The 16,658-nt window shown below is 41.7% G+C and overlaps 1 protein-coding gene across 1 annotated transcript in view; it reads right to left on the bottom strand.

Annotated features, from left to right (window-relative positions):
- Nucleotides 1-14,895: 14,895 nt before the first annotated feature.
- Nucleotides 14,896-16,658, bottom strand: part of LOC102032481 (ADP-ribosyl cyclase/cyclic ADP-ribose hydrolase 2) — a 16,430-nt gene continuing 14,667 nt past the window's right edge. The window contains exon 9 of the mRNA XM_005415418.2: nt 14,896-16,171. Within this exon, the coding sequence (XP_005415475.1) occupies nt 16,057-16,171 (115 nt within the window). The 3' untranslated portion in view covers nt 14,896-16,056. The remainder of the gene's footprint in view (nt 16,172-16,658) is intronic.

Here is a 16,658-nt window from a genome sequence, read left to right as displayed (position 1 = left end):
ATCCCTGCGCTGCGTCGGGATTCCCGGGCTGTCCCTATATCCCCCGGCTGCTCCTGGATCCCCGGGCTGTCCCGGGACCCCCCGGGCTGACCCAGGGGCCTGGGGCTCCCCAGGAGCCTGGGGCTGCCGCGGAGGGGCAGCTCCGGGGGGGGAGGGCCCGGAGCCGAACGGGAGCTTTTCGGGGCTGCGGCGGGAAGGTGAGAGCCTGGGTGCTGTTTGTGCTCTGTGCCTCACTTTGCCGTGACCTCCTGGAGTTAAACTTCAGGAAGTTATCGGCGGTAATGTACTCAAGTGAACCCCAGGAAATAACTTGTACAATTCTTGGAGTCCTCGTCCAAATAATTGCAGCGACATGCTCCATCTAACGTGTGAGTAAAAGATGAATTCAAACCACCACATGTCTGTTTGCTCTAAATTAATCGTTTTGGGCAGGACAGGTGTTGAATCTGACTTCACCTAAGGCAACTTTGCAGAATAGACTTTGCAGTGGTCATACAAACATAGTTTATCAGCACACAATAGGTTATTTTACTTCTCTCCCTTGCCCATAGGCTTGGATTAGTTGTCACATGAATTTCTAAGACAAGTGTGTAAATTATGGGTGTTTGAGGGTGTGTGAAATCATCTAAGGAAGTATTAAGTGTTCTCTGCAAGAAGGTTAGTTCTTTGCTGTAATCTCCAAAGAGAGCAATTCTGCTTCCTTAATCAAAAAGTCAAAACCAAATAGGACTCAAATCTCTAAATCGTAACAAAAGAAGCGATGCAATTCAGAATGTTAACTATAAATTGTTCATAGATTTTTAATAATTGCTTACCAAGCATCTGTCTGTAACAGATTGAATTTGAAAAAGGGAATTTGTGACAAATCTCAGACAGCCCTAAGCAGTTCTGAAAGACTTGAGAAATGCCTTGCTCTGACCAAAGCCTGCACTGGCAAGTGGTATTGCTAAGCATATTTTTCTGATTATATTTTCCCAGAAATCATGGGAACTTTGCAGAAGTGAAACCTCAGTTTTTAAGTGACATATCAGGCTTCCAGACCTGAAGTGGTTACAAGGCAGTTACAACAATATCATCTCCTCATAAGAGGGACAATGGTGTTCTCTCTATGGCACTGGTTGTGGCCCCTGTGGTCCCCACTGCTGAGAGCGCACAAAGTGCAGGAAGGTCTGTAGGAGACAGGTCAGTAAGAATTAACTCATAGAGTAAGGTCTTCCCCATATCCCTTTCAATAAGCATGTGGGTTTTCCTTGGCTGGCTCCATTGATTGTTCTTTATTTTCACTATCCTGTAAATGTGAATGCTAGGTATTCACAGCTGAACTGTGAACTATTTTATTACATACAAATACAAGAAAATTCTTGAATTTAATATTTTTGCTGTGTTGTTTTTTCTTTTTCCTGTGTTTTCTGCTTGTGATTTTAGTTTCTTTAACTAAGAAAATATGTTGGGAAAACCAGCTAGTTATCTTAAGCAGTTTATGCAGTAACATTGCAACATCTGCTCGCTCTGGGTATTGAAAATTCATAGCTTCAGTAATGTAAGAGTCATTTTAAGAGTGGAATGATGGAATAGTTAATTTAAAGGCTTAAAATTTTAAAAAATGCTATTTTTCAGTAGCCTGATTTGTGTAAACTTTTCTTCTTTTCAGATATGACAATGATTCACCAAGAATGAATAATTAAATAAGGTGAGTGCAGACTCAGAGGCTCTGGAAGGTGTCCTTGCTGCTGATTTTCTAACACCTCAAACTACATAAGGAGTGTCAAAGACAAGTAAATGTCAAGCCTCTTTTCAGCAAGCCTTGGCAGCCTAATCAGGGTGAATAAATAGGACAAGCAGAGTTGAGCAGGCAGCACTAAAAACCAGTAAAAGCTCATACTCCCAGTGTTTCAGAAGGCGGCAGATTCTTTCCCAGCATGAATGGAAGCATGAACTCACTCCTTGCAAGCTTTCTGGCCCTAGAGTATTTCCATGAGAGGTGTGATTAACATAATAAAAGTGCCTCAGCAAAGAAGAGATGAAATTGTGTCCCGAGTGGGATGGGAAGGAAGAACAGAAGATAAAGTGAAATGAGGAGGGATGAAGGGAGGGGAAAAGCAGTGCAAGGGCCTGGCACTCCCTTAGCTCTGTGGAGTGAGCTGGATTTCACTTCTTCCCTGAGAAGTTTTCCCAATGCCAATGACCTCAAGCTGAATGACTTTATTCCACTGGAATTCAGTTCTGTAAACAGGACCCTACTGTAATCCAAATTTAGGATTTCCCCCATGATTGCAGTTAAGGGCTCATGGATCTCTATTCCTCTTGAACTGTTTTCCTAGTGCTCATTTTTCCATTCTATAAGGAAAATCACAGTTTTTGAAAGCCCTGTATCTCATTAACTGATAGCCAGCTTCTGGAGTCCTCTGAGCTGCGTGAATTCCCAAGATATCAAATCTAAACAGATCTTTTCAAGGTGTATGTATTTTTTGAAAGCCTTTACACTAAATCTTCAGGTGGGATGATTAGAAAGTGTAAAAGATCAGAATACAGAAACACTTCAGGAAACTAATTGCCAGCCTCTGTCTTGACACCATGTATTGCAGCAGGGAACTTAATAAAAATGATTCTGTATTAAATACAATTTATCCAACTGCATAGGAGCATTGTAAGACAAAAGCAGCAGGTTCCCACTGCTACCTGAGAGTTCTGTGGATGATATTTTTGAGGCAACTAGGGATAAAAGACTATCCTCCAGCTATTCCTAAGGCCCAATCACTCAATCTGTTGATTATGCTTTTCTTTTTTTAGATATCAATGTCATATGTAGATAGTTCAGGTACCCAAAGCATGGCTGAGGAGAGAAACCATCCTTCATGGAGGAAATTGCTGATAAAAGGTGGTGTGCAGCAGGTGTGACTGAATCTTTGCAAAACAACCACAATATCCACAGTGCCACTAAACAGTCCCAGTACTGGGGACACCTGTAATTTCTAGATGTCACTTCTCAGCAGAACTTACAAATGAGAGATCGTGTTCTAAAAAGAGCAGAAGCTGTTATAATAAAGAAATTATTCTATCTTTCCTGGATTTTGTTGGAATAGCAGTGACTGTAATCTCAGTGTTTCCCAATTTCACAGTGCTGTCAGAACATTTAGAGAATATTTGAGAGGTACACTGAAAATTAAGTGATAACAGGGCTGGGACAAGAAAACCAGCTAGCAGAAAGAGACAGCTGTGAAAAAATATGTGCCATCTAATCACACACATGTGCTGCAAAAAGAGCCTTTGTAACTTGGTGTCTGGGCATCCAGTTTACTCTTCTTTCTTTCACCTCCTCTGCAGATGCTGCTAAAATGTAAGTTTTCCTGGTGAGCTGTGCTGTGGGCCCAGTGCATGACCTGCAGCATATAGGAGTTATTTAATCTGTAAGTTGCTCTCTGTTTTCCTGGTGGCAGCCCCCACTGGCAGAGAGACAATGGTGCCTTATCTCTGTACCTGTGCTGGTGGCCATCTAAAGCACATGAAAAACACTCCATTTGTGTCTTCTGCAAAGCCACATCTGCTGCTGGGAACACGGGACATGTCATACTCCTGTTCACCAGATGAGCTGCCTGGAGTTGGTCTGAGCACCAGCATTCCCTTCCCAACCCCAAATCCTTTTTGTTCACCTGGTTGATGTTACATGGTTTTCTTCTTCAGTATTGTCACATTGTCTTGATCACTTTATGTTACTCCACACAGATTTTGACTTTATTTACACTTACTTCTCCTGTAAATTCTTTAAGATTACTTCTGATGACAAAATGCTTCATTATATGTTCAACCCTAAGTATCAGATATGGGGGGTTACTCTCTTCAGAACAGGATACTGTGGCTTCCATTCACAGAAATAACAAAAAGAAGGCTTCTGCAGCTCAGTACATAAGATTCTGGTTGAAATTGGCTAATTAGTGCACAAGAATTTGGGAGGAACGAGGCTGACAGAGAGAGGAACAGAGAAACAAACCAAGTGATTGTGTAGGACTCCTTTCTTGTGTAAACCAGGCTCAAGGGAAATTCTCTTCCCACTTGCAAGGCTGCAAACAGCAGTGACAAAAGTTCTGTGCTGTGCTAAATAAGTGACACCACCTGCTGCAGGTGCAATATAAAACCTACCTGATGGATGAGGTAACTGGCTGTCAGACCTTTGCCAGCTAATCTAATACTACAATGTTCCATAGTACAGTGAAAAGTTTTTTAACTTCTTCAGCATTTTCTCAGTTCTTTGAAAGGATATTGCCTCCTTTTATCTCTGTGCCTTGCTGCATAAAGAAGCTGTTTGAAAGTTCATAAGCCTTTTTGTGTTTCCTGTGTGGTTTGTACACAAAGTCCAGGGCTCTGCTAGCACACAACAACTGCCCTGCATCAAATTGTGTGGCAAGGGTAGACATAGACACAGCTTCCTCCAAGCAACTAAAGTGGAGGAAGCTTTGGACTTTATAGCTTTGGACTACTACATTGAATCCCTGTTTCCTTCAAATGGAGATTTAATTTGTACCTGACCTGTGTCTAAGTAGCTCACTGGAGCAATCAGTAATGTAGATATAAAATTGACCATTAAGTTTAAAGACACATAACTGTATTTTTGCTGTTTTATTTTAGACACTGGCAGCTTTTCAAATCTCTAAGATTTCAGTTCTGAACTCTTCTTCTAAGTATCCTGAAAAATTGTAAATAAATTAGTTGTGCACCAGTTCTCAAAAGTAGAAATGCTTTCTGTGTGTGTGAGGGCAGGTACATTGTCTCGCTGCTACTGAATTTTTGTAAGGAGGTGCTCCTGAACTAATTTGTTGGGAAAATTAGTAATTTCTTAATTGCTATCTGCCTCTGAGTGGACACTTGTGGACTTGTTAATGTACTTGTGTTTAGGCACCCAGGACTTTTCAGTGCAAACAGAAACACTATTAGATCTTAGTCATCCTTGTATTTAAGAATTGCTGGATAGAAAGTGGTGTGAAACTACTTTCCCAAGTCCTCATACCTATGTTAGTCACATATGTGACCAGGCACTCTCTGAGCATTCTCAATATGGCCACTTTATTCTCATTTTTGCTGCAAGTAAGGTCATCCTGATGAGTATTACCCTTCCTTAGGAAGAAGGAGAGGTATGGGGCAGATGATTGCCATTACCTGCAGCTGTACACTACCGCTTGGGCAGGAGAACACCAGCTCTCATCTCTGTTATTGCTGCATCTAGCTGTGGATGCACACACATTGCTCCGTGCTGAGGGTACATTTTGGGGCTGGGACTGAGGGTATGTTCCTGGGTTTGGAGCTGGGAATTCATCCAGGTTGCTCATGCACAAGTTCTCCAAGGAGTGCTGCAGGCAAGAGTAGACCCACCTGAGCTGTTAGGTTAATGGTTGGGCTCAATAAGCTTAGAAGCCTTTCCAACCCAAGTGACTCTGTGATTCCATGACCACAGAGCAACAGGCAGGAGCTGCTGAAACCAGGGCACAGAAATTCATTCTGGAAACTGGTGAGTCATTATTTGTCATTTTCCCACTACAGGCTGCTGGGGCTTTCCATGTCCTTCACCTGCATCCCTTATAAGCAGCCTGTTTCCATGTGGAAGTTGATTTGTTTCATTTTGTGTGCTGCAGAGGGGTTTGGGTGGGGAAATAAGAGTGCTGGATCAGCCTGTGCTGATGAGCACAATGCCTGTGTCCTCTCAATAATGCACTCTGCTGTCCTCTCAATAATGCACTCTGCTGTCTCAACTGGAACCAACTGCTTTTTCCTATGCCTTCTCACACAAAGACAGTGTGGGAGGACCAAATGTCACCACTGTGCCTCGTAGCTTTTGTTGGTGACCTTTTTACTACCCCACATGCAAGCCTGGCTAAACAGGATGTAGTTGCTTATTGAAACTTGGGCAGGAAGTTGAGGGTAAAAGGAAAGAAAGAAGTAGCAATCTAACAAATCAAATCTAACAAATATGATAGTGCTTCTGCTTTCTGTTTTACTAATGTGGAAAAGTACATGCACAAAGAGCTTAATGCTGGACTGCACCCCAAGGCTGATGCACCAGCTTTGAATTGGAGAACCAGAAAGAGCCAGCACAAGAGCATGTGACAAAGCAACATCTAAAATGAGAACTCTTGATTTAAGACAAAACCAAACCCTCCTGTACTTGCACAGGCTCACATCAGACTCCTTCCCCCATCCCTTTTCCCTCCTCTTTCTCAAATACAGTACCTGTGCACTGCTGAGGGGTGTGGTGGGGGATGACACAGGGCCACCAGCACAAAGGTGTTTTATTCTTGTGTCAGTCGCTGGATGAGCTGGTCCATCTGCCAATCTGTCAGATCTGCAAATGGGGAAAAGCTTACACAGGGCCCAGTGGACCTGCTTGGGCTGCTCATGAAGGTCCCCCCTCCATGCTTGCAGCTTCTTTTGCCATCTTCTGCATCTCTCTGCCTCAGCCCCACTTCTGCAGTTGCTCTGTGCAAAACCAACCTCTCAGGGCAGATCAGTGCTCTGGTGCTGGCACCAGCTGAGACTGGGTTGTCTTTCAGTGACCTGGTACAGTAGATAAGTTGTGTATGGGGATGAAATGATCTAGTAGTAGTTTTCTTAAAACTGATGGAGTCAGTGACCCATTTCTAGATGTCAATCAGCAGGATGGAAAATTTTGTGATCAGAACAGACTATCAGTCAAAAATTACTGCTTAGGGAATGTTGAAAAGTGGCTTTATGAAGGAGAACAGATACAGAACTGTAAATGCACTGTTTGGTGTGATAGAAACATTTGTGACTGAATGACTGTGGTTTCTCCAGAGACCTGGTGGGTGTGACCCAGGATGTAATGTTCAGGAGCCACTGAACATCAAAGGAGGCCAAGAGAACAAGTTGATTCAAGGACAATCTCAAAGCATGAGAATCACCTATTCCAAAGGGCAGGAAGTCAAACCTGTGGCAGGAGTCCAGCTTGGCCAAATCAGGAATTCCTGACCAAGCTTAAATACTGGAAAAAAGAATAAGCGAAGAGCAGAAGCAGGGATGGACTATCTGGGAGGAATGTAGAGCATTTCCCAGACTGTTAAATTATGTAGCAAAGCTTATCTGCACACTCACAAGGGACCTTGGGGAAACAATGGCAGAGTGGGGAAACCAAGTAATATTCTTCCTGGGATATATTGTGGGGTGCAGGAGAAAAGCAGTTCATGATCACAGAAGACTTATGCTGAGATGTTTAGGAGGGGAAGCAAAGGCAAGACAAGAGGGATTTGGGTAGATTGTGAGGAACAAGAGTGGTAAAATAGACAAATAAGGGACTTAAAAGGACAACTGCATATGAATAGTTGGCTGGTCAGTTCACTTGGCTGTGCTCTGTGTCTGACTGGGCCAGTCTGTCCTGGCTTCTCCAGCTCCTTCCCAGCTCTTCCCTGGGCGATGGTTTTCCAGTCTGTGTGCCCAGGTGTGTACTGGGGTGTGAGTACAGCAGGAGGTTTGTGTCCCTGGTGCTGGTGGCTGCAGTGAATGTGGGTGTGGGAGTGATGGTGTGAGCTGGTGAGCAGATGGCATGACCTGGGAGACGGGGCTGAATGTGTCTCTAAGGGTCCATTCTGGATGAAGCAACACTTGGATGTCTCTAAAGTCAGGAGCTATGAGACCAGGGGAGTCCTAGCTGGTCCTGTGTGTGTGACAGACAAGCAGGGAAGAAATTAAGAAAGGTGAACCTAAACCAAAGTTAAGATTGGTGAGGTGTGGGAGAGCACCAGGAATGGCTTCCACAGACAAAGCTGAACAAACACCAAGATGGAGCCACTGCTGAACAGGGTAGGTGGCCCAGTCTCAAAGAACGCTGATAAAGCAGAGGTGACTCAGAAACTTCACAGTTTCTTCACTGGCAAGGTCTGTTCTCATGTCTCATGGGATCTTTGTGTCTACAACACTCACACAGGAGATTGGGGCAGAAAATGACCCCCCATAGCAAAGACTGATTTAAGCACACACGTTGAATCCAAGTCCCATCCAATCCAATCCAAGAGGAGACACATCTGAGGGTCATAAGGATAAGTGGGCTTATGTCATTGCAAAGCTGCTCTTGTCCTTGAGAGGTGCCTCAAGCTGTGACTCTCTGAAGCTATCATTTCCTGATAATGATTTGCAGAATGTTTTCTAATGACTAACTAGTGTAACTAAAGAACTTTATCATCCCAAAAATACTGGGATTTAGGGAATTGAAGACAGATGGAAAACTAGCTAATGTTTCCTTGAAGAAAATAGCTGAAGCCAATTACATGTAAGAGAAACCTCCAGGTAGCTTAAGGTTGACTGTGAATGCAACATGCTGTGGATTATTACTTGTGCTGCCTAAATTAGAATTTTAAGTGTTCTTGATAAAACATGTTAGGCATCAGGTTTTAAAATAAATGCATCCATTATTATTGCTAAAATTCCATGGATGGCTAAGGATGTTATAAAAATAAAGCTGTCTTTCCAGTTAGGCAGTAGTGTCATGAAATAAAAAAGAGGACAATACTATGTGTGACAGGCCGTTCCAGAAAGAAGACATTTAGTCATTGGCATTCTTGGCAAACTTAAAATATCATTGAATGATGTAGGGACGTCTGCAGGTTATCTGGCCCCAGCAATCGCTCAAATCATGGCTAACTATAAGGTTAAATTTGGTTACTCAGGATGTTCTTCAGTTCTTCAGGTTTTTTCTTCCACCTCTATGGTTGAAGAGTCAAGAATCTCTTTGGGAAGCCCCTTTCATGTTTAATCAGAATTTCCCTTGCTGCACAGTTTGACCATTGTCCTTTGTCTTTTCACTGTGCACACCTGAAGTATAGCTTCATCCTGAAAATGCTCTCTAGATAGTAGAAGAAATTATCCTTTCTGGATAACTTTCTGATATTCTTTTGGAAGATTTGTTGCTATAGCATACAGAAGTGCCTCATGGAGAGCTGTGGTGTTCAGGCTTTCACAAGGTTCTGACTCCCACCCACATGATTTTGTAAAGATTTTAAAGAAATGCTTCCTCTTAGATCAGTATTTTTGGAAGAAATTGATAAGATTAAGGGAGGCTGGGTAAAGAGTTTCAACATGGCTATATCAGGAGCAATTAGGGTTTTTTTTCCCCAAAAATTATTTCCATTAGGGATTTGGTAAAGCAGAAGTTGTGGACTCTGAGTCCTTGAGTCCTAAAATACAATCTCCATCCCACCTAATTTGTGTCCTTCCAAATGTGTTTACTTTCATACGGGAGATCACAACTAAAAGAAGATAGGAAGAAAACTATCTTTTCCTCTCTTCAAACACTGTGTTATGGCATTGAGAAGAAAGCTTTTATCAGTAAGTGCTAACTTTTCCTGTGGTCAGTAAATTAACTTACAAAATCTTTCTGACTGCCTGGTAAGGTATGTTTATCTTCATATAGATGGTTACTCCTGTTTGCCTGTCTTCCTATGAAGTTCTTCTTCAATTAATGGTTCAGGGATGTTTTGAAAAGCTTTTTAAATTTTGTGTTTATATATATTAATTTCTCTATAAATCTTCCCAATCAGGAAAGTTCTACCAGACATATCATAGAAAACTACCTCCAATTTTTTATATGACATTGTTTCACACCAGGCTATGGAAACAGTATAAGAAATAAGAGCTTTTCAAGGCCAGTAACAGAGCTTAAGATTCCTGAATTAATTGCCTGCTTTTTCCATTGGTGTTGTGCTCTGCTGAAATGGCACTGGAATTACACATTTTAAATTGTTTCCTTCTAGGATGTGATGTATGAACAGTCATATTATTTCAGCAGAATCAAGCAACTGGTGGGATGCACTGACATGAACAGAGACATACCCTGAGCAGTCTCAGAAGTGGTGACATCTGTCCTTCAGCTGTGATGTTTCAAATTGCACTCCAGCTTTGACTGCCCTGAAAATTAATACAATATGACTGGATGTGCATTCAAAGCTCATGTCCAGGGCAGGGCTGTTTGGAAACAGCTAGTCCTTGATCATTCTCCATGCAGACATGCAGAGCCTGGTTCCTGTCCCCTGTCTGTCTGAGCAGCTCTGCCTCTCTGTGTGTTGGCTGGGTGAGCTCCCTTGCTGCCAGCTGGAGCCCTGACAGCACTGATGGTGCTGGTCTCTGTCAGACAGGGTAACACACACCAATTACTGGTTTTTTTTCTTTGTTCATTGTAAAGAAAGATCCCAAAAGGTCCAAAAAATTCTCCCTCTTTGGACTAAGTGCCTTCCTCCCATTTCTGTGCTTGTTTCCTCTGCTGGCTCTCTTCAGAGTCATCCCATCTGCTCCTTCCCCTTCTCTGGGAGAGCCTGGCAATTCTATAGGTGCATCCTGAGCTTTGCTGTTCCTGAAGAATTTCCTGCTGCCACCAGTGATGCTTCTTGTATTTTGCAATTCCCAATTCCTTTTTTCTTTAGCCAAAGTGCTGGGTTTGTAACAAAACAAAGCCATAGCTGGGGTTTGCACATTGATTTTGTCAAGGAACGAGGCTACGTGCCAAGAGATCTCCTACACACCAACACTGCTCTGGTGGGGAGGGATGTGGAGTAGCTCCAGAACAGTTTGGGGAAACAGGTTGCTTCATTCTTTTGTATCACCTTCACCACTTTTTGTTATGCCTTTCTATTATATATGGCAGAAAACTATGCCCTTGGCAAACTAGAAAAACACATTCCAAAGTATTGTTTAAAGCCCAGCTCTGAAGAGTGGGAGGCCTATGTTTAATGACTCATTAATTCTACTTGAATCAGGATATGAAAAAAGCATTTTTTACTCAAGACATATTTCATTTATAAAAAAAAAATTAAACAGCTATGATAGTTGAGTTTGCAAGTGAGAGCTGTACCAAAGCTACATCCTTTCACTGAGGGATTTAACCATGATTTCTGATGAGGTTGCTGAACTTTTCTTGGGCAAAGCATTTTTCAAGGTTTAATTTAGTGCAGGGGAGAAGCACATGCAGTAATCCTACCAACTTTCATGAAACTGAGTGCTTGTTTTCTAGCCAGTACTAATTGTTAGGCTGCTCACACATTCTGAAGAGAAATACCCATAAGGCTCCCATCCCACTGAGGCAGCCAAGGAAACAAAGTTGATACAGAATTAGGCTCTTCAACTCCAGGAGGGCATAAATGGCACAATTACTCCTAAAAGAACTTTACAGGGTAGGTAGGCCGCTTGTAAAGGCTTTGTGTGATGGCTCAAAGGTCAAAACCCAAAAAACTTGACAAAGATCTTGTCTAGTTGACAGCTATGTAAAATATGCATTTTGTACATGTGTAGCAATATTTGTCTGGGATTTGATGCTGCATTTTACAAGACTATTGGTTATGCTTACTGTCCTTAACTGCTTTTGAAGTGATATATGTCAAGTGATATATGTCATCTAACCCCATGCTAATGTGCAGTGGTGACAGAAAGTTCTGGGTGAAAGCCCAGAGCATACATTCTAAGCTGTGGAAATACCAGCTCTGGATCTTCTGGTACCTTTCATCAAAGCAAAGGGATAAGTAAAAATGAACTCAGGCCAGCATTTCCTACAGTGGGAACTTGGTATCAGAAGATCAAAATTTCCATGGGATACTTATTTCTACTCATTTCCTTCTTTGCTTGCTGCTATTCAGAACGGCACAAAGTGACCTAGGATCTTTTCCACATCTGTACCTTGACACAGTGTAGCAGACAGAATGCCTGTCATTTCTTTAGCACTCTTGACTTTACCAGCTGCAAATAGGAAAAAATAAAAAATCTTCCTGCAGAATTCACCACAGTCTTGACTTATAATTCTGGTTTCTGCCTGTGGTACTTAGATTCTTTGTTAATTATTTATTAAGTAACTAAGGGCATAAGACACTCCAAGCATACTGGAGGAATTCTGGAGGATCTTTGTCTGCACTTATGGAATTTACCACATTTACTGCCTCCACAGCCCACAGGAATTTCTAGTCAAATGGCCACAAGTGAGAGACCACTTACATCACTTCCACAGCACTGCCTGCTGCTAGGAGGAAATGTACACTATAATTCCCACCTCTGTTTTCCTCTTACAGGAACAGCATCATTTTCTGCTCACATATTCTGCTAAAAATACAAAGTAGCTCATCTGAATGGAGATCAGGTTCACCTTAGCTGCAGAGACAGGGAGAAGGTAGGAGGAGGGGGGCTGCCAGCAGCACGGGCCCTCTGGCACAGGGTGAGGGGACATTCGTGCCACCCTCCCAGGCTCCAATTTCCTGCACCAGCCTCCCTGCCAGCCTGACTGGAACTGTGCTGCTGCTGTAAGGGAGTGAGGATCTCTGAGCTTGCCTTCATAATTCTCAGGAAGCTAGGAAATCAAATGGCTGCAGATTGTAAACAAAATCTGACAGATTATATTTTTGCCTCTTACATAAAATTGCATGTAAATTTAGACTGGGCAGAAGCTGGAATTAGGAAAAACCTGAAAATCAAAAAGAACTTGTGAAGTGTTTGAGCCACCCTGACATTTGGCTAAATTTAGATACTGTGCCTCCCCATACTGAGCTATTTTAAACCAAACTTCTTGGCTCTGCTAAAAGCACTCTTCTTCCACTTCACACTATTGTTGAAGCAAAATACATCAGAATTATTTCTAGGTAAATCAGTTGAGAAGAACACTATAAAAAGAGTTAGCTTTCATGGAACAAAAAGTATTATTCAAATTCTTGAGGTTTCAGGTCACATTTCACTATACTTAAGATTGTTGATTGAAAACATAGTCATGTCAGCTGAATATCACATCGAGACCAATATGACAAAAATAAACACCGGCAGTATAAAAAGGGCAGAGAGGTGACCAAGTTGTCCTCGCTTTATTCTCATAACTTTTTACTCCAGAGCACTCAGGACTTTGCATTTAAAAACAGGCAGAGCAGGTGTGAGCAGATGTATATGTGTGCATGCATATACATGCTGGAAAAAGGAACTACTCTGAATTAGAGTTCAGCTTCTGTCAGATACAATGACTGAAATGCATGTAGCAAAAAGAAAAAGTAGGTTAGTAGGAGGGGAGAGTATATTAACTTCTATACAGGAATGAAGAATGCAAGATAATAGAGTTATGTAGTCCACAAAATGGGCACAGCAGGAAATACTGCCTTAGTCTCAGTAGCTTCCACAGGTCTGTCTGCAGAAATGCAGAAAACCTTGTAATGCTCCTGTACCTGATGTTTTAAAATTTGCCACAAGTAGTTGGATATTAATAGATTTACACAGGATTTTGGCATCCAACAGGACTCAAAATTAAGTGATATACATATTGTTTTCATCTGAAACATTTTCTCCCTCAAATTCACATCTGGAGACAGCTGTTTTTGTTGTACTGCTAGTACAAATATGAATGGTTGAAACTTTTTGAATTTATATTTGTGAACTTCCCCAGGCTTGAATGAGTTTAAGGAAAAGGGCAGATGCCTTTTGGGCAGTATGATTTCTCCAGATTTGGCACAGCTCTTACATTAGACATTGCTAATCAGAGCATTTTCTGAACGTTCAAGACATAGCACAGGCTCACCTGGCTGACAGTCACCACTTCAGTGTAACATATATCTGTAAATAGTGCTATTCACACCCTTATAGACATAGAAATAAAAGTCATGTTCACGTCTCTCCCTCTCTCTGGGAGTAACAAATGACCTTATTGTTTCTGGCTTTGCTGACACTCCTGCCCCTCAGCCTCCGAGACACCAGTCACACTGCTCTTTGCAGAGATTAAAACCATTATGTTAAACTCAGAACAAAGGATTCACACTCACCTTGAAATTTGCTGCCTCTAAAAGTCTCAGGAAACCTGTGTCTAGAAGTTCTCCTTGTTGCTTTTTTTTTTACTAGCTATATTAGTTGGTTAGCTAAAAATCTTAACACATATTCCAAAAATTTTTAAGCAAGTTTGAGACACTTTATTGAACAGGTAGTAGAAAAGAAATTGCTGTCATTGCTACTGAGTTGAAGTAATGGGGAAAGAGGAAAGAACATTAGAAATAAGAAAACACTGCAAGAGGTTCTGAGTGTGTTGTTTTTGACATAAGGCTATGCATTAAATAATTGTTTAAACTTCAGTGATCCTACTTAATATTTTAATTTTTTTTCCAAAACGGAATTATTTCGCACTTTCTACCAGTGTTTGGTACCATGTGCAAATGCCAGCACTGACTGTGCTGCTGGAGTCAATTACATGCAGAGGCTGGAAAGCTTTCATAAGCTGGAAAGCCAAAGTTGGCCAGCTAGGATGCTTGGCTTGTGCTGGAAGTTGCCTAAGAGGCACATGGCTGGTTAATGGGATTAAGCTGTTCTCTGGATCTCACACACAGGTCAGTAGGTAGCACACACCAGCCCTGATGATGGCTGGGACACCTGGGAGCCCCAAACACACAATCTCTACAGCCTGTGGCCCAATATGTGTCTGATATGATCTGCTGTGGGCAAACAGAACTGATTTTATCTGCTGTGGGCAAATAGAAGATTGATCAGAATTGTTTGGCTTTAGCTATCTGAGGTGTGACTCAGATACTTTAGCTATATGAGGTGTTACAGATACCTTTCTTACTACTCTGGTGGCTGCTGTAAACAACAAAACATGAAACAAATAAATAAAAAATGAACAGGATGTTCAAGGAACTAATCAAAGAACTAAAGTTACAGCACAGACAGGGAACAATTTTGAGGCATAATACAGCCCAGATTATAAAGGTCTGTAACTTCTGATTTCAATACTACTTTCAGTACTTTTTTGTGTCTGAAACAGGTACAAAAATCCTTCAGGCTGGAGCCTAAACCCACCTGTGACGTAGGCAAACCCAAATATGTGTGCAATGTAAAGAGATTTGCATTAAAACCAAATTAAAGATTATTACAGTCAGGGAAGCAAGACAAATAAGCAACTACAACATATTTTAAATACTTTATCTTTCAAACATACAACATGATACAATTGCATCAGGGATTGAAAGGATGTAAATCTACTATGGACCCTTAAATCAGATTCACTGAGATAACAGGAACATCTTCTCCAAGTTTCCTGGCAACCAGTCAATACAAACACAAATAAATAATACAGAAGCTAACACAAAATCTGCAAAAAATAGCTACATACAATTATTCTCTGTAGAATGACTATTTTTTTTCTGAAGATTTATGGGTCATCTTGGTAGCTGGATGTCCTGGTGGTTTAGAGGAGCCTCTAGCTGAAGCATTGGAATTCACACAAGTAACCCAAGAAACCTCCAGGATGGCATCTGCTCCTTCCTGAGTGTGTTCTGAACCCTGTATCCGAGTTCACTGCAAGCAGGCCAATGTCTGACTTGGCAGGTTCTTACCTGAATTTGATATACCATAAATCACATTGTGCTGGAAAAACTGTGGAACTTTCTAGATCTGGTATTTCTGACTATTTGCTATCCAGGGGCCAGGAAACAGCCAGCTGAGGAACAGCTGTGCAGATGATGAAGCAATTGACATTATGTGGTAAATTACTGCATGCAAGTATGCACCCAGAATCTTGCTGTACCCCCGTTTTTAAGTTTGGTCCAATGAAAATGAGTTTTTGCATTGTCTTACCTATTGCATCTTTATCAAGTGAGCAATCTAAGATCTCTCCCACTTGAACTTTTCACCTTTCATGCTCTCCCACTTTGAATGTTTCACCTTCCCAAAACATGATAATAGTCACTTAGTTTCCAAGGTCGGATGCTAGGATGGTTTTACAAACAAGCAATCTCTGTGGGTGATGCATGCATAGTATAATTTTTCTTTCTGAAATATGTGAACAGGAAGTATTAGTCTTGGTTTAATTCTGGAGAATAAAGATAAGAGGAAATAGCAATGAACTTCTTCTAGAAAAAGAAATTGAAGGGTGAGGCTTTTTAGTAGCAGTGGGATAATTTTTGATATGGAAACAAGCCAGTATCTAGTATGCAAGGTTTTAATATGCAGGTTTTGCAGTCCCAAAAGTAGGATGAAACTGCAGTTAGAAATCAGCTGAAGCGACATTTATAGCCAAGGCAAAGCTAAGGCAAACAGAGGATATGGGTTCAGTTGATTAACTCAATACACTAAAGCAAATCTGAACAAAAAGCCTGCAAAGGAAACAAACATGAGCTTGTTCCAGCTGCCTCCTCTGTCTGAAGATACAGGTCCTCTTTGTGCTGCTGGTGCAGATCTGAAGAAGAGAAAACAAACAGGATGTTCACAGCACAGAGCTGAGTTAGGATTCTTTTAAATATCAGGGGTTTGTTGCCAAGGGTGAAGTTTGTGGCCCAAGTGCTAAGCTAGAAGTTTCTTTATATGAGCCTGCCAACAGATTCCCTTTGGCTGTCATGATTCTATAAACAGAATATCTTTGCAAAACCCTGGGAACTCTTCTTTCTACCTTCACACAAGTGCCTCCTTCTCTCTCCACATCCATTTGCTGTCTCTGGCCTTATGCTTGTGATTTTATAGTGCTCTTCTAGACAGCAGTGCTCCTGGAGGACTGCATTTTCAGAGCACTTGGTGCAGTAGTACCCAGATCCACTTCTATGTCTCCCTGACATTGCAATAATGCAAGTAATCCCTGCCACCACTAACAGCTTGCATCTGGCTTCCCTCCTGCTTGCATTTGTAAGCCATCTCTGCCATCTAGTGGGTGTTTTTTACTCACAAGTTTT

The sequence above is a fragment of the Geospiza fortis genome, unplaced genomic scaffold, assembly GCF_000277835.1.
Source record: "Geospiza fortis unplaced genomic scaffold, GeoFor_1.0 scaffold40, whole genome shotgun sequence".
NCBI classification, from domain to species: Eukaryota; Metazoa; Chordata; class Aves; order Passeriformes; family Thraupidae; genus Geospiza; species Geospiza fortis.
This window is presented reverse-complemented; position numbering and strand designations above follow the sequence as displayed.